Source organism: Pelodiscus sinensis, chromosome 4 (genome assembly GCF_049634645.1).
Source record: "Pelodiscus sinensis isolate JC-2024 chromosome 4, ASM4963464v1, whole genome shotgun sequence".
Classification (NCBI taxonomy): domain Eukaryota; kingdom Metazoa; phylum Chordata; order Testudines; family Trionychidae; genus Pelodiscus; species Pelodiscus sinensis.
In genome coordinates, this window is record NC_134714.1 from 24,370,234 (window position 1) to 24,397,685 (window position 27,452).

Genomic DNA, 27,452 nt, shown 5'->3' on the forward strand with positions numbered 1-27,452 from the left:
AGCATGAACTTAAATAAGGACAGATTCTTCAGTTAACAAGGAACACTCAATTGCACACATACAAAATGGGAAATGACTGCCTAGGAAGGGGTACTGCAGCAAGGAATCTGGGGGTCTTTATGAATCACAAAATAAATGAGTCAATAAGTTAATATTGTTGCAAAAAAACCACCCCAACCATCATTCTGAGATGTATCAGTGGGAGTGTTGTGAGCAAGACACAAAAAGTAATTCTTCCACTCTACTCAATAACAATAAGGGCTCCCGGCTCTGCACCCTGCTTCCAGGGTTCTTTGATCCAAGAGCTCTCTCAGAGAGTCCTGGACCAGAGAGGTTCAACCCCTACTACTGAGAGCTTTGTGTAAGCTCAAAAGTTTGTCTTTCCTACCAACAGAAGTTAGTCCAAAAAGATATCACTCACCTAGTCTCTCTAGTATCTTTGGACCTACATGGTTATAACAACACTGAAAACAACATGTTGCCTTTAATCAATCTTGCTGGTGTGAATTAAAACAATATTGTCCTTTTATTATTTCCCTTTCAAACATCTACCTACTTGTCTCTCTGTCCTTAAACGATAAGTTTCCTGGGGGAAGGACAGTTCTTGAATATCTGCAAAGCATCTAGCACAAGACAGGTGCTACCATAAACAAATACATAAATAGAGTTGAGGCAATGGTTTAAGTAAAAGTAGCTTATTAAACTGAACTATTATTTTCATAAATAATCAGGCCAGAAGGGATGACTGTGATCGTCTCATCTGACCTCCTACATAACACAGGCCATATATTCACATACAAATCTGTTGATCTTCTAAGGGCTGAAAACTTGGTTACGTTGAAGTTGAAAGAAAAATTCCCATCAACTTCAATGAAGCAAGATTTCAACCCAGAGAATTCAGGTAACTGCAATGCACAGTGCCATCCCAAAGAGGGTGCGGGGCCTGGGGCAACGCTCCTCCTAGTGCCCCAGGCACGGGGCAACCCCCTTGCTGCAGGCCCCACTTTTGCCCCCACTCCGGCTCCACCCCTTCCCCAAGTCCCGCCCCACTCCTCCCTCTTTTCCCCTTCCAGGAGCAAAGCAGCCCAGAGAATTATGGGGGCCTGGCTCTGTGGCAGCAATGGCCACCTCCCCAACCACCGCATAGGTGGCGGAAGCCAGAGCAGTCCAGCAGCCTGCCCTCTCCACCCTGCTATCCTCTCCCAGCCCGCTGCACCCTGCTTTTCTGCAGCTTCGGGGAAGAGTGCCCTGGGGCTGGGGTGCTCTGCTTCCCCCAACCGTGGAGAAGCCAAGTGGAGAGGGCTTGAAGGGTGATATGGCAAGGTCGAGTAGAGCAGGGTGCCAGGCTGCTCAGCTCCCAATGCCCATGTGGTGAGTGCGGGATACAACTCCTGCTGTTGCCTTGCACTAGGCCTTTATAATCTCCTGGGTCCCTATTGTCCATAGGACATTTGGATGGCTGCCAGGTGTGACGGAGCGGCAGGGACCGCGGAAGCTAGCCCTGCGCCCCACACACGAACACCAGACCGCGTAGCCACCGGGAAGCCCGGGCGGCTCTGCCGAGCCTGTTCGGCGGCGGCCGCCTGCGCAGGCCCTGCTGTTTCCCTGGCAGGCTGCCCCGGGGAAGGAGGGGCCGATGGCCCAGCACGCAGGCGCCAGCGTCCCCAGCAAGGGGAGCCGGCTTCAAAAGATGGCCCCCGACTGGGAGCGGAGGAGGAGGAGGAAGACGTGGGGGAGCTGGGGCGAGCCAGCAGAGGCCCGCCGGGACCATGCCAGACCTGACAGGGTACCGGAGTTAGCAACGGAGGACCGCCACCGCAGGAGGAGGTGAGCCCCCCCGCCAGACGGGGTAGGATAGACAAGGACCAGCCGAGACGGAGGAAGCAGCCCAGGATGGGGTCAGGGAAACCCCGGGGACCGGTGAGTTGCGGCCATAGCTCCCCCAGTTGGGCAGCGTGTCCATGACGCCTACCCTTAGGGTTCTGGGCTGGGACCTGGAGAGGGGGAGGGCCCAGGTCCCCCTCCATCTCGGAAGGCCCCCTTAAGGGCCGGTTTGGCTAGTGCGACCGAAGGCTAAGGGCCCCACCACCACCCCACTGGAGGAGCCCCTGCGCGTGACTAGACGTGACGGTACGTGACACTGGGTAGTCCCCAAAAGCTCAGGCCTGGGGCAGCTACCTCAATTCATCCTACAGATGGGACATCTCTGGCAATGCAGTTATCCCAAGCCTGATCTTTCATGTCTTGTACTCCTTGCCATCAACCATCTCAAAGGAAACTACTTTTGAGTCAGTTCTTTTCTCCCATTGCAGCAGCATGTGACTTCCTAGCAGCAGTATAAACGACAGATGTGAAAGGATAACCAGTTAACTAGTAAGCATCATCCTTAATTGGCGATGCTCACAATTCTGGTTAACTAGTGGGGGCTGGAGCAGCTCCCCCCCCCCCCGCTGCAGATAAGAAGCTACTTCAGCCTCACAGGGCTCACCGCGGACAGGGGATGCTGTCGTTCGGAGCAGCCTTTGTCTGTGGTAGGCCCAGGTGTCCTGCAGGCCTCTCACCCATACATTTAAATGGTTAACCAATTAAATGGGATTTTATATCCTTAGTATAAACTAGTCAAATCCTCCAAGTAAGACGAGATGTTTCTCATCATGACAGACACTTTCTAGGAACAGATAGAAAGGGGAGGGAGAAAGTATGAAAAATACAAAAACAAACAGAAGAGGAAAACACAGCCAAGTAGAATATTCATTTAAAAATGAGCTATGCTTTAAAGTTTTGGCTTTTTTTCTTTTGTTTTTATAATCAGAAGCAAATAGGGAGAAAAGGACATATTCATGAAAGCAGTGGACAACTTATCTTTGTCATTTCTTTATTAATAGAGTTTTGGAAAACAATAATGTAAAAACAGGAATAATTTTGAACTTTAATATGTTGTCATCTGACAACTTTCAGACACATGGAGTTTATTTTAACCAAACCTAGCAACTAACCAGTTTGGAAATTTTGTGGGCCCAGAAAATAAGCTGAATATACCTCTTCATCAATTTGGAGGAAAACAGTGATGACACTTAGCGTACAGAATTTAAGCATGTATATGGATCAACTGCAAGATTGCATAGAAAGACCATCTCTCTCCCCCCCCCCCCCCCCCCCGGGATAATTTTCCTCTAAAGATCAATTCTTTAAATTCATTCTTACTCTTCCACAATATAAGGAAAGTACAGAAATAAACAGCAGAACATTGAAATGATTTGCTGTATTAAGGAGTTAGAAGCAATAAATAAACTAGTTGGTTGAAATCCTGGTCCTCGTGACTTTCATCCTATATGAACAAACTATTAACTCAATCTCCAAAAGCATCCTGGTATAGCTATGCAAATAATTGCATAACCTAAAACTCAGATTTCATTTACCTCTGGTTTGGAATTTAAAATTTTATCCCATTAAGTGAAAGCAGATCACAGTATAGTTTTAATGTAAAAATGAATGTGTTAAACTGAACAGGATGGATACATCAAAACAAAGCACTTTAATACATGATTTATTATTGTCCTGCACTTTCAGTATAGCAGGATGGAGATATAATAAAAAAGATTTCAAAATTCATTGATTCCATTTCATTTAACCACTCTAAACAAACAACCAGTGCTTTAGAGTTCAGAGAATTAAAATGTTTACTGTCCATTACAAGCAAAACTTTAATATTAGCTTTTCAGTCTGCTTATAACTCTGCTCTTTTAAATTCTTTAGATACATTCCTCAAGGTAAACAATAAATTTCAATCTGTTTCACAATCAAAATTGGTAAGGCCTTCTTAACCATTTTATGCCACCTCCACTATTACTTCATTGGAAAACACAATCTTATGTCATACTATAAATATCCATCCATGCACAAAACACAGGGGCAAGAAGTTACACATTTATATTTCATGTAGGCTTCCAATACTTCCTTATCCCTCTGCAGGTTTATGGTACATTTAAAAAGATATCTTTAGACTTGGTCTACTTGGTCTTAAAATACAAATATACAATATCCATAAGCATAAAAAAGTAAAGCCTAAACTGCCTTACAATTTATAATGAACTGCTAAAATCTTATACATGTACAACATAGCATCATGCCGATTAATATACATAGCAGTTAAATATATTAACCAATAGTGGGGATGTGGTCAAGTTTTGCTTTTGTTTGTAATAAGCTGTTCATATACAAATAAAAAAAACATTTTTTAATTTAAGCTTATATGGAATACAACTAGATAAAAATCTGTAAACCCTTTTGAGATATTCAAGTTAAACTGGAGTATAACCTGCTGATTTGTAAGAGAATACAGTTTCTCACTGGTGGAATTTAAAGATTTGTTATTCCCTGGAAAATGCAAATGACTGAATTCTAACATTCACATTTTTCATATCTAACATATTAATTATTGTGTGTCTTCTAGCTTGATTTATTCCTTTAGTAGGAATTCATCACCATCCATCAGAAACAATTCAGTACACCTCAGTGTTGTCATAGATTTTTCTAAAGTGGTAGACATACAAGAGAAAGTGAAGACATAGAGACAATTAAGCATGTATATACAGTATTCCGAAAGGCATTTTTGTGACCAGAAGAGTTTGTAGAAAACAGTTAAGACAGTCATCAGTTCTGCTGATATTACTGTATTGCAAACTTTCAAGACACATTTTTATATTAAACCTGTACTGCTGCATATATTGTACAACGAAAGAAAAAAATATAGCTCATTCTTTAGGAGTGATACTTAATGAATCACTAATCTGAGTAAGATAACCAGCATAGGGCTTAATTTTCCTGAGGTCTGTAAGAAATTTTTAAACAGAATCACAGTGACCAGGCTAATCTGCAAATGTACTGTTTAAGTTTTAAATATACAGTTTGTACAGAACTTCTGTGTATGGTCATCCATGACTGCAGGTGTTCACACCAATAATTCCTCTAAATAACTCGCCACTGCATAATACTAGTATCTTTTCCACCTGTGGAGATGAGATGGGTGTCTTCACACAGAAAATCTACATTTGTTACATGACTACTATGTCCACCATACACATGACTTGGAGCCTGGAAAATATCAATACATGACGTTATTACTATAGATAAATAATATATATAACTGTAACAAATATTTAATTATATATAACATTAAAAATACAATGAAAAAAAACCTGTCCCTTTATTTCTATCAATGAAGTGAGACTATTTAAAGTGCAGACTTCTATATTAAAGGGCCAATCCACATTTACACATGTAAATCCACACCTATGCATAGAAAAAGTCCCATTGATTTGATTTCGAATTCTTTGATGCTCAACAGAAGAACAAAATTTTCCCATGTTTGTGAAGGCCTGCAAGATTGTACTCTATAAAATATCTTACCCTAAATTGTGAACATGGATAAGAGAAGAGATGTACTTTGCCAAAATCATCTCCTGTCGATAGCAGTTTTCTCTCATGTGATCTACAGACAGCATTGATGTCTGTTCCATCTGAACCTTCTGGCCAGACACCTGAAATATGTAGTGACCAATTTAATATTACTGCTATACATACAGAACTGAAATGTAAGCTACATTTTCTGTCATAATATTATTGAAAAGGCCATCTCTGTTTAAAAACAACCAACCTTCAAACCCCTCAACATTTATAGTGATTCAGGCCCTGACTCAGAAGACCCAAATACTTAACTTTGAACATGTGCACCCATCCCAAAATTTGAATGGGAATGAAGGACATGCAAAAGTCCCTTGCTAAACAGGGAGAATGCAAACAGGGTTTTGTTGAATTGGGGACTCAGATATGAGCCCTCAGATATTATATAATAATATATGTTGTGATGGGGATCAGCTACAAGAAAGTAGCAGAAAGCAGGTATATTAGCCCCTGGTTAAACAAGTCCCTGTTTCCCTGGTAACTAAACAAGGTCTAGCCAGATTAATAAAGATACCTGGAGTCAACCAAGAATCTGCATTAATCAGTAGAGACAAGTTAATTGAAACACCTGGAGGCAATCAAAAATCTTGCTAGAACAAGCTGAGACAGGATGATTGGGGTACCTAGAGCCAATCAAGGACCAGCTGAAACTGGTTTCAGCAGCAGTGCCAGGAGCTATGGGAGGAGGACTCACTACTGGAGAGAAGGAACAATAGAAACACTGTCAGGTAGGAGGAGGGAACCGTACGGAGGCAAGGGGCAGGGACAGGGACAGACCTTCCAGGGGAACAGACTCTTCAGGCTCTGGAGATCCAAGAGAGGAAAACACTTGCTAGAGGGTCAGAAGTTAGTTAAGGAATCTAGTTTGTTGCCCTGACATCTGAAGAAGCCACCAGAGACTTAAGAGATTTTTCCTCTTTTCCCCCTGCTAGCTGAATGTGAGAGGGGGTGGGAGAGAAGGTACAGGAGGGGCATGGGACTATGAGGTCAGTACAGGAGGGAGGATGTAGGAAGGGACCAGGGGTGCAGGATCTGGGAGGAAGGGAGGGAAGGTGAGGGTGCACTTACTGGTGTAGCACCTGATTGGCAGGGGGAAGAGGTGGTTCTGAGCTGCCCTGCACTTGCAGGCACCTCCCCCAGTCATTCCCATTGGCCATAATTCCCAGCCAATGGATGTGGCAGGGGAAAAGCCTGCAGGTGAGTGCAGGCACATAGCTTTTCTACACTACTAGGAATACGAGTAGCTCCAGCCTGGGATGAGGAGAGTGGGAACAGGAGCATGCAGAGCTGCCTCTCGTCTCCTCTGCCAGGCAGAGCTGTCTTGGAAGGCAGCACACAGAGATTTTAGAGGCTGCATCCCCCCACATTTAGCCTAGGGATACACCCCTTCAAGCCCCTTTCATAATTTGGCCCTGCTTCCCCTCTGCCCCACAGCAGGGAGCTGGCACTAGAGCTTCAACGCCATGGTGGGGGGTTCTTAAATTCATTGTGGGGCTGGAACAGAAGTGCTGGCTTGCCCTGCACCAGAGGGAAGTCCCATATTTCACTGCAGGCCAGATCAAGGGAAGCTGGGGGCTGCAGGTTCCCCATCTCCGGTTTAAAGCATTCGTGTTATCAATATAACAACAAAGGAAAGTACTGATCCCCCAAATTCCACAGACTTCAATAAGAATATCCCTTTGTAGGATCAAGATGTAAAAAATATAGATAGATATGTAAAGGTCCCTAGTATGTACAAAAGCTTTTCCCCAAAATCATGTATGTTACACAATTTAGGAGTTCCTTTATGCATATCCATAAGTGTTGTAGGAAAATACATAAGGTCACCAGCAAACCACTGGCAGAGTAGTGTTTCCAAGTATAGTTTTCATATCATGCCGTCTGTTCAAACCAATTTGTTAGTGTAGCATTAATTACCCCAGTGGTTCCCAACCACTGGTTCGCAGACCGGTGCCAGGCTGTGAACTCTGGCTGCCAGGCTGCAGCACACTGCCAAGCCGTGCCCATGCCAGCTACTCCAGGACCAGGGCTGGGGTACACCCTGACCCCCTGAAGAGCCATTGCACAGCAGCCGGCTTCAGTTTTGGCAGCTGCTGCAGCTAAGGCCAGATGTTCATAGTGGCTCTGTGGGCCAGGGTACATATTTTGGCAGACTGGTAACGTTTAATTTATAATGAATATGCAAATAAAATGTTACTGGTCCACCAATGGGTTTGCCAGTCCAAGGTATGAAAAAGTTGGGAACCACTTTTTACACCCTTCAAACCTTTTGAGTACCAAAGTGTGTATTCAGCTACAGCTTTTCCTTTTTCTTCAGTAAAGTGTGCCAGATTAAGTACTCCTTTAAGGCTTTGGGAAGGAATGGGTTTCCAATGGAAATGCACCTCCCTCCATGTTGACATATTCCTCACCTCTTCCCTCAGGTGATTTATAAGCATATTTGCAGCCACTCACAAAGTGAGTGGGATTTTTACCTTCCCGTCTCAAAGTAAGAGTGTTAGCTTTGACAGGAACTGCCAGCCTGATGTGTGGCACCAGTGTGTTTTGGATCCGTGGGGTTTCAATCAAACCCCCAGGTTCTCCTTCCAAGTGGCTGATGGGGAGTGGGGGGAGGGAGGGCCTTGGAATTATAGATACTGATCTTGCACCCATCTTCACATCCCTCCTGCCAGAAATGGAGAGAGACTCTTTCTCGCTCCTCCAGGCCACCTATTCAGCTATAAGCACACAGCTCCCAGTCCTGACAGATCTTTCTCTGGTAAGTCTTGTATTCTCTTCTCTTTTTCCATTAGTAGACTTTCAGCCATCAGGCCTGTGGGTCTCATAACCCCTGCAATGGAGTCTTGGATTCCAGTCCTGCCTAAAAGCTTTCCTTCAAGACACAATGCCTCTGTGCAACCCAGGACTGGACCTTCCCCCTGCTGCTCCTGTGCCTCTTTCCAGACATTCCACAGCTGAGACAGACTCCCTGATGCTAGGCAATAACTCAGGGTCAGGGCTGGCTTCCTCAGTCTCTCCATCTTGTTGCAAATGACCTAGCCTTGCTAGAGAAAAAATAGACAATTTCTTATTTTCTCTACAACCACTGTAGCCTTTCCCTCTGGGATTTTAGCACAAGATTCCTTCTTGCTGTCAACAGTTCCTGGGATGAACTCAGCCACCCTAGAAAAGGTATTTCCCCAAATAAATGGTAAAAAATTCTGACACAGCAGCAACAGTTAACTCAGCTTATTTTTTGCCCTCTCTGCACCTATACTTTGGCCAATGGTGAAATGATCTTACGGCCACTAACCAAATCTGATGCAGCCAAGTCCCAAGGAGGATAGCTTGTACATTAAGCAAGTCCCTCTAGACTACAAAGTCTCAGAGAAGTAGCCGGGTTAGACTGTAACTGAAGAAACTTAAAAAACAATAAATGGTCCTGCAGCACCTTAGAGACTAACAAAAAATGTAGATGGTATCATGAGCTTTTATGGGCACAACCCACAACGTGCTGCAGGACCTCTAGACTACAGAAATTCTGCCCCAATATCCTTCCATGCAGGTTGTCTTGGCCATTCATCCTGACAAACTTCATGTGTTCATAGCCTGGCTTTCAATTAGCCAGCTTTACAAACCCTGTGTGATAAGTAGCCACTGTTTGGAAGCAACATTTCCAGTTGTTGCTTGCTCCTGGTCTCATCTGTTAACCTTCATGGTTACACACAGCCCCCCACCCATGCTGCTGCCTCTCTATAAAGGCAACAGCATGGGGTGGGGCAGACAGAAGCCCGTACAAGTGGGCAGCACTGTGGGCAGGGACGGGAAGTCAGGCAGCTCCCTGCGAGCACTGGCTCCTGCCTCCCCACCCCACCACGTTGCTGATACAGAGGCAGCAGCCTGGAGGGGAATGGGGAGAGGCAGGCAGCTCCGTTGGAGCCAGTACTCATGGGGATCCAGCTTAAAAGCTGGCTCCTGGGGAGCCGTCCTGCTCCATGCATAAATGTGTACCTGCTGAAATTTTCAGCAGTTGCACATTTATATAAATACACACATTTTAACATCCCTAGCCTTTACTGCTGCAATCTCTTCCCTTTTTTGAATGCATCTCCAACACGTCTCTGTGTTCCATTCAAAATCTGGCTGCTAAGATAATCTTTCTTGTCTCTTGCTCTGACCACATCACTTTTTTGATTCTTTGCACTGTTTCATCAAAACACATTCAGTATCTTGTCCTCACCTTTTAAGACCTTTCACAACTCTACCCCTCCTGTTTGTACACACTTATCTCTTATTGTACTATTCTACCACTTCAGATCCTATGATAACAGGCCTCGTTTATTAAATTCTCCCACAACCATCTCGATGAATTCTTCCTTGCTGCTCCTTACACACAGAATGCTCTCCCTGAATTAATCTGAAAGTCAAGTACCCTTTTCTCCTTCAAATCTCTCCTCAAAAGAAACTGTGCTTTGAGGCCTACAAGAAAGCTGTCAACCACCCATGACAGTTGATCACAGGGGATTGTTGTTTATGTTTAAAGAATTACAACCCCAAATCAATAAAACAAAAACATCTGGAACATCTTATTTTTACTGAATTTGTCCTCCTTTTCCTTTTCCTTTTCGTTCATTTCACCCATTTCTTAAGAATATCTCAATTTACAGTGAAAGCTCTTTGGACAGGGTTGCCAATAGTCTAATTGCACAAAACTGAACACCCTCCCTACCTCACCTCTGTCCGCTGCTTGCTCTTCCACATCTTCATTCATTTTCACTGGGATGGGACAAGGAGAGGGATACAAGAGGGATTGGGGTGCAGGCTCTGGATGAGGTCAGACATGAGGGGATCAGCATGTGGGAGAGGGCTCCAGGCCAGGTCAGGGGGCTGGACTGTGGAAACTGGAAGCATGGGCTTTGGGATGGGGATGAGGGTTTTGGGATGAGGAAAGGGGTTCAGAGCTAGAGTAAGGAGTGGGGTGTGGGTAGGGGGAGTATGGCATATGGGCTGTGGGAGGGAACATAGGCTGGGGCAGAGGGTTGGGGTGTGGAGTCCTGGTGGTACATACTATGGCTCCAAGAAAAGGGCCACCAGGTTCCTGTGGCAGCCTCTAGGTGCATGGGCAGCTAGAGATATGCCATGTGCTGCCCTTGCAACTGCCAGTACCACCTCCTGAAGCTTCCATTGGTTACAGCTCCTGGCCAATGGGTGCTGTGGAACTGGCAATCAGGGTGGGGACAGTGCACTGAGTCTCTCAGTCCTTGGCTGTCCCAGCGTCTAGAGGGCACAGGGGTCTGTCAGCCACTTCCAGGAGCAACACAGAGTCAAGTTAAATAGGGACCCTGCCTTAGTCCCTGGTCCTTGCTGCGCTGCCGACCAGACTTCTAATGGCACAGTCAGTGGTACCAACCAGAGCTGCCAGAGTCCCTTTTTGAATGGGCAAGAACTGTCTTTAGGATGGGGACTGTCACTGTTTCTACAGAACTGCATACAATGGGACTGTACTATACACTGTTTATACAGCACCTAACTCAATGGAACTTGATCTTTACTGGGATCTTTGGTTCTGTAGGGGCATAAATACATACAAGAAAATTCTCTAAATTTTAATACATGTTTTATATAACACTTATTTGTCACATCACTCAGATAGTGGATGAAATCAGAGGACAGATAGTGATGAAAAATGTGCAATAGAAGTTTTATATTTGCACTTTGAAATCTGAATAGCCATGTTTCAAATGAAGATTACAGTATGAATGTTAGCTAACTGGAAAAGCAAATAATGTAAGTTTGCGAGAGGGGAAATTTAAAAAAAAACTTACCAAAAACATGGAATCCTAAAATACAGGTGTAAGTAACCCATTCTATATCTCTAGTAGTCTCAACACTCACTACTTGTTTACAAGCAGAGGGGATCCCTACAGAAAGAGAAACAAATGACATTTTCAGTTCTGAAACTGGATAGGAACTGATTTAAGCTAAAAAGTAGAAGACTAATTAAAATATATGTTCCAGCCTAGTGATTATATGATTTTATATAAATTAAAAATTCATTCGCTATCCTAGAATCAACTCTACACAAAGCACAGAAAACCATTTGCTACTCACAGTATAAGATTTCATAGTCCCCTGAATTGGACACAAGGTACTGTGAATTAACAGACCAATCCAAGTGAGTAATGAAGCTGGAATGACCCTATGAAGAGAAGTGGATTGTATTAATCCCACTAACATAGTATAGCGCAGTATATTAACATGCACTATAAAGTATAAATGTTTATTTCTTATTAGTGAATAAGTATTAAAAAGATCACTTACTGAGCATTTGCCAATTCTACTATATTTTCTCCCATTTTCATTAACACCATATATATAGATACAGTTGTCATGGGAACCTATTGCCAAGAAGTTTCCATCTATAAGAAGAGTGAATTATAATTATATTTGCAATAAAGAAATAAATGAATATAGGAAGCACTAATGTGGCATGGACAATAGGCACTATTCTTAAAACTTTTATTAATAAAGTAAAAAAATCTGTTTTCTTCTCCTTGTTTGATGGAGTATGTTTCATTACAAATAAAATATCAGCTTTATATTGGTAACATCTAAGTTAAACCTTAAAGAAATTTAGAAAAAAAGCCAACCTGAACATGACACTACATGCACATCTAAGTAAAAGAGCTGATTTCTGCTAAACATCAAGATCTGAAGGGGCAAACAGAATTAGTTCTTCAAGTTTTGGGGTAAAATCCTGACTCCATTGACTTAATGCAGGCAGGATTTCAACTAATATCTATATCCAATTTAAATGTGATATTTGGGGAATTAAAAAAATAAACCCTATATTGCATACAATTAGGTTTTTTTAAAACCAGTAAGTAGAGTGTGTCAAACCTGGTGAATAACGCATTACAGACAGCTGTTCATTTCCATCTGTGTGTACAGTGACCAGATCTTTTGTTTCTGTGTCAAATACAAACCACCTGTTATAAACACAGAAAAAGGCCAGTAAGTTGCTCAGCAAGGAATGCAAATATACAGTGGTTTTAATCAACTGTTTATTATGTCAAAATAACAGTCTTCCATATGTTTTGAAGAAAAAGGAAAAGAATGGGAAGGAGACATTATCTGTGTTATTTATAGCCAACTGAAAATAGTATTTTCAACAGCAGATGAACAGAGTATCAATTAAATATTGAGTGTGATATCCACATTCAGGTTTTATCATTGTAAAAACTGACACTAGTTATATGCAAGTATGATTGATGTAGACTTTTGGGTATCTTGTGTATATTGGACCACATTCTTTAAGGCCCTTTTACAGAGTTTACTAACATTTAATTTAATTACGTGCAATTTTCACTAAGAAAATCTAAATTTTAATGCGGATTTCAGTTTAAGTATTAAAAATAAATCCTGCACCCAAAACATCTCGCTTTTATTTAGCTATTGAGAAACAGAGAACAAAATAAATGTTGCTTCAATACTTACTAAAACCATGTGTCATCAAAATATTTTAGAATGACGTGTGAATATTTAAAGTATTAAGAAAAAATCCTGCCCTCCTCCTGAAGGGAAAGGAGGGTTTTGTAGTTTATATCAATTTAGAATTTGGGTTCAAATCAAGGCTCTGTCACTGATTCCTTATGCAATTTCAGGCCACTGTTCCATATGTACAATGGAGGTAGTACTTTGCTCCATCATCAGTCTTATCTATTTAAGTTTTAACCTCTTCATACAGAAACTGTCTCTTACTACGTACTTGTACCACAGTGCTTAGCACAATGGGCCCTTGACTAAAATTTGGTTGGGAGTGTGTGTGTGTGGCTCTGGACATTATTATGGTACAAATAGTAAAAGAGCAAATTTTCAAGCACACCCCTTTTGTCTTCTCCTGTGCTGTCCCTCTCACTTGAGAAGAGGAGCTTCTGGTATACATCAATAGAGCTACTTCATTATCATCCTTCAAAATCCTCCTTGAAACACTCATTAGCTGTTATGCCTACAAAAACAACCATCCCTTAGAATGGTTAGGCTGCTGATGCACTACCACTACTGCCTTTCCTACTGACAAGGGCACTATTTCAGGAGGTAGAGGGCAGCAGCCATGTGCTCCAGGATGCAGTGTGCTTTTCATCCCGTTCCCCGGACTATCAGGGAGTGAGGGGAAAGTACCTGCATTCTGTGCATGCCTCTCATACCTGGCTGATGAGCTCCCTTCACCAAAAATGGCACCCTTGCTTGCTGACCAGCACGGCCTCATTGTTTCCTATAACGTTCCCATCCATCTACCTGATTGTATACATCTGTATATCATGTCTTATACTTAGATCGTAAGCTTATTGGGGATAGTCCTTCTTGTATTTCTCTATTTGTACATTGTTGAACACAGTAGGGGCCTGATCCATGACTAAAGCTGTTAGGCAGGATAGCATTACAAATAATAATAAACATCACCAACAATACATTCAGCTCTTGTATAGGGGTCAGAGGGCAGAATTTGGCACTGTCATTGAAGAAATAAGAATATTAACTTTGATTTGGTGAGATGGACAGATAACCTCTGTTGACTGACACCCCTGCTTTTCTTCTTCTTACCTTCCAGTTAGCGTTCCTATTGCAACAACTGACCCTGAAGGATGGAAACCAGAAGATTGCGCTGGATCCTAGAACATTTCAAAGGAAATATACATTTATAGCCAGAGACAGTAGTAAAAAAAACATAATTCAAATTACTTTCTCAGTAACAGACTAACCCTCTCATTCTTTTAGCATAAACTCTTTTTCTTCAAACATAAAACTAGTAAGCTTTGAAATCCACTAAAATTACTTAATAATTGGCTTCTTTTATTCAATGCCACACTGTTTTCCTTTGTGTACAGCCTAACCTAAAATTTGTTTGGCAAATTCTTTCAAACATAAAAAAAGAAAAAAAAGAAAAAGCTGTTTATGGACAAATCCCAAAAGGGGAAAGAGGTAAAATTAACTTAATAAATTATTCACAAAGCTCAAATTTAGTTATATAAATGAATAATCAGTATATGTCTGTTATTTGCTACTACAACCTGAAGGTTGAGCAAGCAACTTGTTCTGCTGCTGCATATCACATAGCATGGAGTGCTATCGTGGAAAGATTTGAGTATACCTCTGACAACACAGATCATTCCAATACCCTGCCAGTTACAAATCAGTTTGTTAAATATTCAGCTTGAGTTTCTCACACTGATATCTGATGATATAACATTTTAATGTACATAAATGTTTAAGCAATGTTGTTACTGATGTATTGGGAGAACCATAATGTTTCACTTGCCATTGTAACATCTGAAAAATATGAAAAGTAAGCATTGGCTGACTGGCTTTATGTCACAATCTACAAAGAATGAGCTGCAAATTTCTGTAGATTAGAGAAGAAAACTCAAGCTTAAGTAGTTACATTGGCAGGATTTTTCATGATATGTCAAAATTAACATGCATATGAAAGAGCTAAACAGGGAATAGTACCTCAAAAACCGACATATTCATTTTTTAAATATTCTGGTAATTGCTAATAATGTAGTGAGTTGGGCAGACCTGCTAACAAGTTTATCAATTTGTAATTACCTTGCCTATAGTAATTGATTCTAAGGGAGATTCTCTTTACTTTCAAGAGGTAGAGAGAGATTAATGTTTTTGCAATTTATTCACAAATCATAAGGATATGAGTAGCTAACATCTATTCTCCCTATATTTATGTGGTCAAATCACTGTAGTAACCCAAGTGTGCTCAATTTTCCAAAGTTCCTATGACTCAAACAAATAAGCAAATTCTGTGGTTTTACATTCTTCCTTACATAAGAAATTAGTTTAAATAAAGATTTTAATCCAAACAACCTGATGGTGAATCATAACAAGTGTATTAAGACATTGTTATACAGTTTTTTGTAGCACAAATAAGCTATAGTATCAAATGAAAGATTTATCTACATTAGGTAAGAAGCCAGTGACTTATAAAATAAGGTCTCTAAGATGCTTCAAAGTGGATGTGAGAAGATTATTGTCAAGGTGATTGATAGTTGAAATCCTATTTCAATCAAAACATATTTGCATGACTGCCTTATCTTTATAAAAAGCTGGCTCAATGGATTCATTTTTATGAGTTCTTGATTTCAATAGACTGAATTGCTGTTATAGTAAAAATTTACTTCTCTCTCAAGAATCAAAATGACTTGTGTGGATTTTCTTCTTCAGTAATAAGAAAAATATGTATTTACTTAGTGTTTTATATTTTCAAATCCTTAATTGTACTTTTGAGATGAGAGGAAAAAATAAACTAAGCCCTATCAGGGACTGATTCTTACTTGCCTCTTTTAAGGACAAAGTTAGAAGTTTAAGGATCAAGTTTGATAACCAGTGGAATTTACTATACTTCAGAGAGCTCAGAGGAAGAACTTGACCATGCTAACAGCAAAGGCGCCATTTTAGAAGGGTGAGAAGGGGCAGCAGCTGTGCACTCCAGGACACTGCTTGCTTTTCCTCCCATTCCCTGGACTATAAGGGCTCGTCTACATTGGCCCCTTTTCCGGAAGGGGCATGGTAATTTTTGAAATCGCAATAGGGAAATGCGCGGGGGATTTAAATATCCCCCGCGGCATTTAAATAAAAATGTCCGCCGCTTTTTTCCGGCTTTTAGAAAAGCTGGAAAAGAGCGTCTACACTGGCCCCGATCCTCTGGAACTGGTAATGAACCGCAGCTGCAGCCATTGAGCAATAAGTACTACCCTATTACTGGCAGGGGCGGCCCATGAGCCTAGGCAGACTAGGCGGTTGCCTAGAGTGCCGCTGGCCCGGGCATCTGATGATGACGTCACGGGGCCTCCCATTATTACGTCACGGCCATTGATGGCCGTGAAGGCAGGGGTGCCGATCACAGCCTCCGCCTGGGGCACCAGTGCTACAGCTGGCCTCGGGCCGCTCCTGATTACTGGTATATAAGCCCTACGAACCACACCGTTTTAAAATCTCTTCAGTTTATAACAAAATATTTGTAAGGATGCCTAAGTGCAAATCATATACAGTAAACTTCCAATAATCCGGCACCTTTAGGACCCAGGGAGTACCGGATTATCAGATATGCCGTACTATCAGAAGGGGGGGCTATGAGGGGCCTGGGGTGGCATCAACCCCACCCCAGATCCCTCATAGCCCCCCCTTCCAATAGTCCGGCTCTGCCCCAGGTGTCTCTGATCAGCGGCTGACTCCAGGAAGCCCGAGGCAGAGCTGGTCAGTTTCAGCAGCAGCGTCTGAATCGGGACATCTGGGGCAGAGCAGCTGGGGCGCTGCCGGGTTGGTCCCCGCAGCGCCGAGGTGCGGTGCGGTGGGGACCAACCCAGCAGCACCCCAGCTGCTCTATCCCAGGTTTACCCAAGTCAGCTGCTGCTGAAACTGATCAGGGGCTGATTCCAGGAAGTCGGGGCAGAGCAGTTCTGCCTCGGGCTTCCTGGAGTCAGCCACTTGTCAATTTCAGCAACCGCTGAATCAGGGACAGCTGGGGTGCTGCCGGGTTGGTCCCACAGCTCCGAGGGGCAGCGCTACAGGACCTACCCGGCAGCACTCCAGCTGCTCTGCCCCGGTTTCCCCGATTCAGCCACTGGTCAGTTTTAGCAGCAGCTGAATCTTGGAAGCTGGGGGCAGAGCAGCTCCAATGGTCCGGCTGCCCGGAGCACTTCCGGGTTCCTGATGGTGCCGGACCATCAGGAGTGCCAGACCATCAGATGCCAGATCATCGGAGTTTTACTGTACATCCAATTTTAAATTATCTGACATATGCAAAAGAAAATGACAACAGAGCAGTGGGGAGAAAATTTTTCATCAACAAAAAGTTTGTTTGGGAATGGAGTAAAAAAGAAGTGGAGATTGAGAAATTAAATCCTCAGAAAAGCGCGCGTCGAGGAAAGAAAGCCAAGTGGCCAAAACTAGAAGAAAACCTGGTGAAGTGGGTTCTTGCACAGAGAGATAGCCAACGTGCAGTGTCAATGGTAGCCATAAAGCTCAAGGCTCGACTTATTGCTGTGGAGATGAAAATTGATGATCTTAAAGGGGGCTCAGGTAAATGGGTTTACAAATTTATGAAAAGAAACAACCTTTCAGTCTGATCACAGTCATCTGTTGGGAAACAGCTTCCTGACAAATGGTACACACAACAACACTGCCGCTCTTATTAAATTAAATTGTTATTAAATAGAAGATGCTGATTTTATCATGTTGGTCTTGTCTTTTAATTTGAGTAAAAATCAGCTTGTATAAGACACTGACATGTATATCCTGTGTGTGTGTGTGTGTGTGTGTGTGTGTAAAAGCATATATAACCTGGGATTTATATTCACTAATTCATGGTACTTAGTGCACTTAACATTACATTAAAGCACACCAGCAGGATATACACAGACTAATTATGTGCAAAGAGAAGGATATTGGCGTTCGAGAGGAGTTGTTATAGAAAGATCCTGAGAATAGGATGGATGCAGAAAGTCACCAACAAGGAATTATATAGGAAGATATAGCCAAAAGAGAACCTACTGCAGACGGTTATACAACAAAAGTTACAGCTATTTGGGCATATCTGCAGAATGAACAATGAGTGAAAAGTTAAGACCCTAGTATTCAGCATAATAGATAGTCCGAATAGGAGAGCCAGTCCCCACAGAGAATGGGTAGATGATGTAGTCGATTGGTACAGAGCTAGTCTACAGAAACTAAGCCACTCTACACTGGACAGGGAAAGATGGAAGGAAATAGTGAGGGAGGCATCGGACACCAACGGGCTTTGAGCCCATGGTTGTTTGATGATGATTGATGATGATAAGGAGCTTTGGAAATCACATCCTCATAGCGTGCATTGCTGCTCCATGTAGATAAGCAATTCCTAGGCTGTGTACATCTGCCACTTCTCAAAAATAATAAAATGCCAAGTCTTTCAGTTTCAGTTTTGTGATTTTCTTCTGACTAAAATAAGTGCTAAAGCACAGCATACTTTTTGTATTATACAGCACTCAAATTAGCTTTGAGTTAGTGAAAGGGTCAGTGGTTATAATGTTTGGCTTAACACTGCTACAGGTTTTAGCACTGTATAAACATTTTCAGAAAGTTAAATTATATACCATGTCACTGATTCTCTCCCCCACAACATAATCTAACAAAACATTCTTTTAAAAAAAAATTAACTTATTTGAAAATCTTTATTCCATGAATGAGAAGAGTGTGGGCTAAACAGTATATACCTCTATTATTTTGTTCCAGATAGGACGGTGACTGGTAGCATCCCAGAGAGTAATGTGTTTATCATGTCCACAAGTGAAAAACTGAGGTTTAGAGGGATGGATGGCTAGTCCCCATAGCTCATCAGTGTGACCCTATACAAATATAAACAAAGTTTCTTCAGATGATGGACAGTAACATGCAAGTTAAATACCTTTAATTAAGTTTAATTGTTTCTGAATGAACATGATTAAAAATAGCTTATTGTATAAATTAAGCCATCAGAAATTCTGCTAAGTTTGGATAGGTACTTATTTTATCAGATTTTTTTATTTCTGAAATCACTACTCTGGTAAATTAATTTAATAGGTCTGTATTTTCCTAACATTAGACAAGTGGTATTAGTGCATTTACATATTTTAAAACTGTATGCTTTTTGTTAGTTTGCAAGGAAACAGCTTACCTGGGTAATTGGAAAAAAGTCTCCTGATAGAGTACCTTGTAGAACGAAGTTTCTAGTAGTGCCTATCAATACAACATCACCTTTCCCTTCTGCTACTGTTCTTATTGGACCAAACTGCTCTGGTATCTGTAATCATAACAGATAAATGGACTGGTAAGCCGGATGGCACAAAATTGTTTCTCAAACATTAATTTGTTTTTTTAAAGTATTTATTTCAAGAAATACAAATGGAGTTTTAAGCAGTCACACAACACTGAGCATTGTCAAATAAAGGCTATACAATTTAATATAAAATAATATAGGACACCAGGAAGCAGATCCTAAACTGGTGCAAAATGTTATAGTTCTACTGACTTCCACAGAGCTATGACAATATTTATAATACTACACAAAAAGGTATCTGTGCTAATCTACTATATATCTGAGAGAGAGTTTGTCTGCTTTTCTGTTCAAGAACTCCTCCTAAATGGTAAGAGCTAGGACCATCAAACTCGGTGTACAGCTTCTTCTCATAACTTAAAGCAAGGTAAAGGCTTGGTTGTGCCAGGAAAATGGGATGGAACCCTCTCCCTCTGTGTCTGCTGCAGTGGCCATAGAAAGGTGCTTCTCACCTGGTTTCAAGCTGCTGTGGAGAGAGAAGAATGGGGTAGTCCTCTCTCCCCAGGACAGTCTGCATACTGAACTCCTCATCCCCATCCCCATTCCAGGGCAATGATTTAAATTCAGCATGTACATTTTTATTTTATTTTATCAAACACAAAAATTACTTGAGTTAAGGTCCTGAGCAATGCTGTGTAAATCTTCCAGTACAGTCGTTCTCAAAGTGCAAACTGTCTTGCCCCCCCCCTCCCGACCTCCTGCCCCACATCTTTGGAGCTTCCCACAAAGGGAGGAGGAAGTGGCTCTCTGCACTGCTGCTCTTCCTTCCCCCAGCTGGGGAAATGGCAGTGCAGGAAACTGTTTGCCTGGAGGCTTTCCCTGCTGCTCCCATTCGTCAGAATTGTGGCCAATGGGAGCAGATGTGAGCGATGTCTGGGAGCAGCAGGGTGCATGGAGCCAGGTAAGCTCTCTCATCCCCCTCGTGCCCAGATCCCACACCTCTATCCTGCTCCTGAAGCCCCCTCCCACTGAGGCCCTGTGCCTCCAGGTCCTGCATCCAACCTCGCACCCAAATCTTCCACCCTCAGCCTGCTCTTGCACCCAACCTCCTGGCCAGAGCCCCACCCTGCTCCTGGACCCAACCTCCTGGCCAGAGCCCCATCCTGCTCCTACACTCTATCTCCCACCCAGACCTCACATCCTCACCCCCTCCCTGCACTCTACCTCCTGCCTAGACCCTGCCTTCCCACCTGTACTCCACTTCCTATTCAGACCTTGCACCTCAGCCCCTATCCCGTTCCCTGGCAGCCCCCTCCCACACACTGAACCTCATTTTTTGCCCCACCCCAGAAAGCTTAGAGGGGCCCACAAAATCTACTAGCTTTGGGGCCCCAGAAGAGTTAAGCTGGCCTGTGGGAAATCCTGAACTTAGTTTCTCCCCTTCTCCTCCTCCATGGAGCTGAAGGATAAGGGGAGTGAAGTGTCTCAACTGGGGGCCACATATGTGAGAGTGAGAGTTGGAAGGGGTTGTTGGTATTTTTGCTTCTCACTTTTGTGAGGATTTTTCTGTGAATCAGTGAAAAAAAGGTTCGCTCCTTCCATAAAGACAATGTTGAAACCTTTTTATATATATATATATATTAATATTTTACTTTATTTAAAATGAAGTTTGATTAACTAACATGATAAAGTTAAAGTGCTTAATCTATTTAATGATTTTGATTAATAGTATTTCCTTTCTTACTGGTTATATATGCCCCAGTATGTTATAGCTACATATTTGCATGTTTATACTAATATGAATAATTAAGTATTTAAGGTATTTAGAGATAAACAAATGCATTTTGGCATCATGGGTGGTTGGTTGATGTTCCACAGAAAGGTATTCATTGAGCGGGGTGGGCTATGGCTAAAAAGTTTGAGAACCACTGTTTTAGTGGAACATAAAATCTGCACAACTAAAACCAAGTAAGTCAGCAAATGAAAATGTTATGTTCCCTTATAGCAGTTAATTCAGTCACATTTTACAAACTGAAACATTAATTTTGGACCAACTATTTTTGTAAAAAATCCAATTCTTTTTAAAATAAATTAAAAATTACTGAGCTTTTCTTGGAGGTACTGACAAATTTTGCATACACCTATACTATGCAGTAAATGTACACTGCTTTAATCTGCTGCTTCCTGGAAGACCACAGTGCAATCCAGAGTGTACAGCTCAACAGTGCGGGAAACCTGAATAGAATAGGTGATTTAATAATAAGCCATTATAAAAATATTATTTGGGAAGTAAGAATAAGTAAGCAGGAAGTCTGACCTTTTTCAGTGGTCAAAGTTATGGAAAGCTTGCCCCTAGTTGCTAATGCATGTGCAATGTCTCTAAAGTACGTAGTACAGTTCATCCACCAGAATATATAGCTTTCCTCTGATCATTCTCTTTACACAGTGTCTAAATTGTCACATATCTTTGCTTTTCAGATGTAAGAAATGTACTTACTGTGAATATTCCCACAAAGTTTGAATGCACAAATTCCTACAAAATGGCTCTAGAAATTTAGTAAAAAATGTTTTAAATTCACCACTGGACTAAGACCAAGCATAGAAAGTGATAAAAACCATTGTCATCACCATTATTGTTTTAGAAAATAAAAGTGTGGAATTAGCTTAGTATTTATTATTGCCAAGCACTGTAAATATTAAATTAAAAAATGCCTATTGCTGTTAGAAATTTGACAAAGAAGGACAGAAATAATATAAGCAACATTTCATTAGAAGCTTTCTTACAACTAATTGAGGTCTTAAATTAAAAAATTTCAAAATAAACCATATATAAATGCCACAGAATGAGGAGTCCTAAACAAGAATACTGATTTAGGGAGCACAGTTCATAAGAAAGTTCTTTCTCTTTTCCATTTAAAGTAGTAAGTAAAATGTAAAGATCACTAGTATCACCTCAGTCTTGTGAAGTTTCTGGTAATTCCCATTCCAAGATATTATTTTTCTGTCTTTTCCACCTCCTGATACCAGTGTACCATCTCGCAGCATACAAAGTGCAAAAATACCACCCTCGTGGGCTCCTTGAAGAGCATAGCTTATTCTATTCGTACCTAGACAGATGGAGAAAAGATGTTATTAGTGAACTATTTATTTCATTTTTACTTTATTTTTCACTTCACCTTCAAGTCTAGAGTTATAGTCAATGGTTACATGTGTCATAGCTCAAAGGGTAAATCTCTAAGTGTCATACATCCAACTGTACTGACTTACAGAAGAGGTGGGAAACCTTTTTTGGGTCGGAGATGCTAACCCACAGAGATATGACTCGGGAGCCATACAACAGTGAGAAAAAAAACCCACCAAAATTGTTGTGGTATGATGTTCTTTTTAATTTTTTTATTTACAATTTTAATGTGATGGCTGAATTTGTACTTTGCAAGGGAGGGGCTGGAGGGGATCTTCCCTGCCCTCCCACTGCTGCAAGCAATTCCCCCTCCCTCAGGTCCCACATGCCTCCTTAACTGTTAAGGAGGCATTGCTGACTGTGTATGGCTCCAGTCTGTCAGACAATGTTCCCTGCTGCAGTGAGCCTATGCAGGGAAGAGGTTCGGGGGCTTCCCTTCCCTCATACTCTGTGAACAAATTCCCCCCCTCCCTCCCTTTCCTCTGTTTCCGCACGCCTCCTTACCAGCAAAAGGAGTTTTGCTGGCAGCCAGAAAGCAGCTGCAGCCTTTTTTTTGCTTCTGCTTCCCAAAATGCCGCAAGGTTCCACCACGTGAAGCTTCTCCCTCCTGCCAGATCTCCTGCGCATGCCTCTCCCATGTGCAGGAGAGGAACCAGAAGTATTGGGCTGTGCTGCAGGGGAGGCTGGGGGAAGTTTTTTAAGCTACACCTGGAATCCCCCTGAGGTGTTTCACAGCCACTGCACGACACCTGTCCCCTCCCCCTGGGGAACCGAATGAAATTGTTTGGCAGGCCGGAGGTTTCCCACCCGTGACGTACAGGTTTTACTTGAAATTGAACATCACAAGGATTGTGCACAACCAGGAGATAATATTAACAATTCAATTAATTAAAATTTGCAATTTCCAATCAAGCACGGGTAACATTTTTAAAAGCAGTCCTTACTTCTTAAAAAAGTGAGGGCCAATGTAAGTTGAGAATGATATTGTTTGTTTGATTTTTAAGCATGTTTATTTTAACTGCCAATAAACTGAGTTTGTTTGGACTCTGTCAAGAGGTGACTTTGTGGTTTTATGGAACTCCACAAGTGGCTACAGAAGCTGGAGAATGTGACTCCTCCTGGATTGTGTAGATGCTGGAGTGCCTCAGAGCAGTCAACAAGGCTCAAGTTTTTGTAGTGGTCATGGTGGAAGGCAGCATTCTGGGGCATCTTTATAAATACAGTGATATTGATCGCTGGGATATGTGTCCCTAGAGTAAGACCTGCATAAATATCTGAAAGACCTTAGAGATAAAGGTCTATGTTGGTCAAAGTCCAAGAAGGAGAAAACATCTCTCCTCAATGAATGGAGGCTCCTATGTCAGTCCTATGTCCTGACACTGAAAAAGAATCCAACAATGCCAGATGAGGTAGGCAAGGTGAACAGACTGTTGAAAGATGAGTTGAAATTGACAGTGCTGATGTGTTCCGTGCTGAAGCTGCAGAAGCTGTAGTGGCAGGTTGTGCAGGAAGAGCTGATAGGATTGAGGGATGAGTAGACCAAGCAGAAGTAGCAGAGGTGAATATAGCACAGTGTGCAGACGCAGGAACTGGTACCAGATCTGAGTGTCAAGGATGAAGATCTCTCTAACAGAGATGGCACTAATTCCAATGGCCCTGCTGGCGTCAACAATGCCATTTCAGATGGCATTGGTGAATCAGGGTGCTTGTGCCCACACCTTGGCACTACAGGACTTGAGTGCCTTGTTAGATTGGGAGTGTGGCCTATCACCCTCAAAAGTTTTGAAAGCTTTGATGAAGCCACAGGATAGGAAGAAGATCTAAGCTTTGGAGCTGTGGCAGCCAGAGGGTTGCTCCTTGTGGAGAACCTCTTTTTCTTGTGGTCAGAGTCAATCTTTCAGGAGTGATACATGACATTGTAGAGGAGATGAACCTTCAGACAGAAATCCTCGTTTCTTCATTCTCATGGAGAACAGGGAACTGATTAGGCGAGACATGTGGAGGACAAATTCCCCAACAAATTAGGTAGCTTTTATGTTTATCAGTGACAGGAATAACAGTCCTGCATGTGGCACACTGTTCAAATCTGGTGGATTTCTGCATGGAAAAAATCCTTAAAATCACTGTCAGCTAATTCCCTACTAAACTGTAACTATACTATACACAAAATGTGAAATTCTCTTTTTATGCTGGCTAACTCAGGTCAAGTGTGATGGAGAGCTCCAACTCTTGGTATATGAAGGAAATGAGAAGGAGGTGGTGGTCACGCCCCGTTTGTGCCCTTTGCTCTAAGCCAAGGGTGGCAGAGTTGCAGTGCTGACTAGTGGTACTGCTGTCAAAATTATCCGACTCATATGCATTAGGCATACATACACCTAGAGTGGAATAAATACATGCAGAATCACTCTAAGGAAAATAAACAGTTGTCTTATTTCAGTGCAGTATAAAATGCACAGCTATAATCTGTCTAGTCTTACCTTTTCCCCAGACTAAGATGTTTCCACTTGAATCTCCTGTTATTGTATCACCATTTTCAGAAAAAGTCACACACAGGACAAACTTTGGCTTCTCTTGTTTCTGTATGGCAGAGAATTAGTACATTTACAGCAATAAACAGTCCATTCCCCTTAGCTACAGTGGGATAGAGAGACACTGCAGTCCCCAAGGTAAAGTGTGTGTGGGGGGGGGGGGGCAGCTCTGTACCCCAGAAGGGGCGAGACCTCAGGTACAAGGAATAGGGCTGAGAGCAGCCACCCCCAGTTCCACCTGGATAGCGGTCCCTTTCCCAGCTCTCAGAGCTCCGCAAGCCCCTGGCACTGCACTCTACCAGCAATTCAAAGGGGCCCAGGGCTCTGGCTGCTACCGCTGCCAAAATAGCAGTGGCAACTGGGAGTTCCAGGCCTATTAGAATCGCTGGGCCCTGAGGCAAATGCCTCTTTTGTCCCCCCACCGCTTGGCCCGGCTGCTTAGTTGTATATATTTAATTCAATTTAAACTTATAGTACTAATACTGTAATATTGTCTTTTTTTTCTCCATCTGAAAAAGAAAAAGCAGGAGCTTCAATAGGCTTGCAGAAGTTCTGCAAACACTGTCAGAAAAGCTTGAGATTTCTTTGAAGAAAAATGTGGAAGTTTTGTGAGGTTTAGGCGTTCCAGGCATATTTGCTCTCGAGGTAACAAATGCATCTGTACTATTTCCTCAGCTTAACTCAGGCTATCCTTAAAAATCCATTTAAAAATAAAAACAAAATTCATATTTAATAGTTCTATCTTTAAAATGCTTATAACTTTACAATTACTTGAGTAATTTTCTTCAACTTGGTTTGGTTAAGGAGATAGATTTTAAAAAGTAGAAGCCAACTGGACCACATATAGCCCACATGCTTTATATTGCACATTTTAAATTAGCCAAAAGAAAGAGAGAGAAGCAGGGAGAAGACATGGATTTTTTTTTCTCAATATGCTATGGTCTGTGCACAGAAACTCAGCTAGAAGACAGAGAATAGGGAATGGCAGTTATTAAGCATGACCAATAGCTGTTTGCGTAGCTGTATAATTTTTTTACACTGAGGAAAAGTAGTTTTTCTCCAAGGGCAATTCTGCACCAAAAAATTAAAAATTGTAAAACAGTGCACACTATATTTGAATATTGTGCATATTTTATTTGTCAAAATAACACAATATAATATACACAATATAATAATGCCAGCTTGAATTATTTTGGTAATTTATTTCAAAATATCTGTCAGCGAGTATGTCTGTAACAATACAAACCAAAAGTAAAGATTCTGTTTTTTTCCCAAATAGATTCCTTGCCAAGCATATTAATATAGAACTTTGAGTAAATCATTTAAACTATCACATTGAACTATATTGCCTCCACATGTAAGAAGTAGTGGAAAGGTTTGGGGAAGTCAGAGACAATGGGAGAGCTGAAGGAAAGGGAAGGAGCTTAGGAAAGAATCTGGAGAGTGCTGGGTGTGGATAGGAAAAGGTTTTTTTGGGGTGGGGGAATTGTTAGAGTTGGGATAGCTTCTTCATGCAAACTCTGGCTGACTCCTAGCCTCTCTCATTCAGTCAGGCACATCTGCCCCTGTCCCCACACCCTCATCACCATGGGTCTCTGAAGCCCCCCTCCCAAAGCCTCAGGTTCAGTGCTGTCACCTGAGCCCTGCCCCAGTCTGTTCCTCCCACTGATCATTCTGATCCCTAGTCTGTGATCCCCCAGCAGCCCCGTGTGCCCCACTGTGTCCTAACCTCGCTCCATGGGCAGGGTGCTGTGATGGACTTCCACTCCTTAGAGGGATTCTGTAGCAGTGGGTATACAATTTCCTCTCCACCTGCCCCCCCAAAAATACATTCCATCACTGAAATGCTGCAGTTCCGCATTTTGTTTACCAGAGGACGCTGCAGTGCCAGAACAGCAGGCTGTGTTCATGCATTTGCTATTCTTGACACCACGGCAGCCTCTGGTGTGCAAAAGCAGAAATGCAGCACTTCATGGGAAGAATGTATTTTATGCAAGAAAACACAAAATTTGCAGGACAGAACAATTTTGTAGATGTGCAGAATTCCCCCAGGAGTAAGTTTTGCAGGTCCCATGCATACAGCTTAGTCAAGCAGAGCTGTGGGGGGGTTTAGTGAAGAGGGAAAGTTAAATAGATATAGAAGTTAAAGACAGCCCTATGACTGATTAGCTGTGGACCCAACAGGATGAAAAGAAATGTTTACTGTGAGGACTGGCTAACAATTTTGATCTAGGCTACAGGTTTCTGTTTCACCAGCAGCTGAGTAAACCAATCAGCTATCAGTTCAAGAACTGGAATGCTACAAGCTTTAAGGATCCCTTGATATTTGTTTGCTGACAAGGCTTTGAAGCATTCAGTAAAGAACAGAGGTGCTGCCATTCTTCTCAAGCTCTGGAGAATCCAGGTGACACACACTACATATTATATCTACTATACAGAGGATGAAAAGTTGTCTCTGAAAGAATATCAGAGGAGAAATGTGTACTAGAGTACAGAA

At 42.1% G+C, this 27,452-nt stretch overlaps 1 protein-coding gene and 1 long non-coding RNA gene across 10 annotated transcripts in view; one reads left to right on the forward strand and one right to left on the reverse strand.

Moving 5' to 3' along the window:
• Positions 1 to 1,693: 1,693 nt before the first annotated feature.
• LOC142829078 (uncharacterized) lies at positions 1,694 to 14,391 on the forward strand. The gene is made up of 2 exons (XR_012903303.1): positions 1,694 to 1,827; positions 14,054 to 14,391. It is a non-coding gene; the product is annotated as an uncharacterized LOC142829078 (long non-coding RNA).
• EML1 (EMAP like 1) overlaps positions 3,460 to 27,452 on the reverse strand; it is a 169,777-nt gene continuing 145,784 nt past the window's right edge. For all 9 annotated transcript variants that reach the window (XM_075926585.1, XM_075926588.1, XM_075926584.1 and 6 more), the window contains 11 exons: positions 24,905 to 25,004; positions 22,199 to 22,353; positions 19,148 to 19,273; positions 18,708 to 18,839; positions 14,047 to 14,114; positions 12,343 to 12,431; positions 11,764 to 11,861; positions 11,554 to 11,641; positions 11,268 to 11,363; positions 5,410 to 5,540; positions 3,460 to 5,094 (listed from right to left, as the gene is read on the reverse strand). In XM_075926585.1, the coding sequence (XP_075782700.1) occupies positions 4,969 to 5,094; positions 5,410 to 5,540; positions 11,268 to 11,363; positions 11,554 to 11,641; positions 11,764 to 11,861; positions 12,343 to 12,431; positions 14,047 to 14,114; positions 18,708 to 18,839; positions 19,148 to 19,273; positions 22,199 to 22,353; positions 24,905 to 25,004 (1,209 nt within the window). In that variant the 3' untranslated portion in view covers positions 3,460 to 4,968. The remainder of the gene's footprint in view (positions 5,095 to 5,409; positions 5,541 to 11,267; positions 11,364 to 11,553; positions 11,642 to 11,763; positions 11,862 to 12,342; positions 12,432 to 14,046; positions 14,115 to 18,707; positions 18,840 to 19,147; positions 19,274 to 22,198; positions 22,354 to 24,904; positions 25,005 to 27,452) is intronic.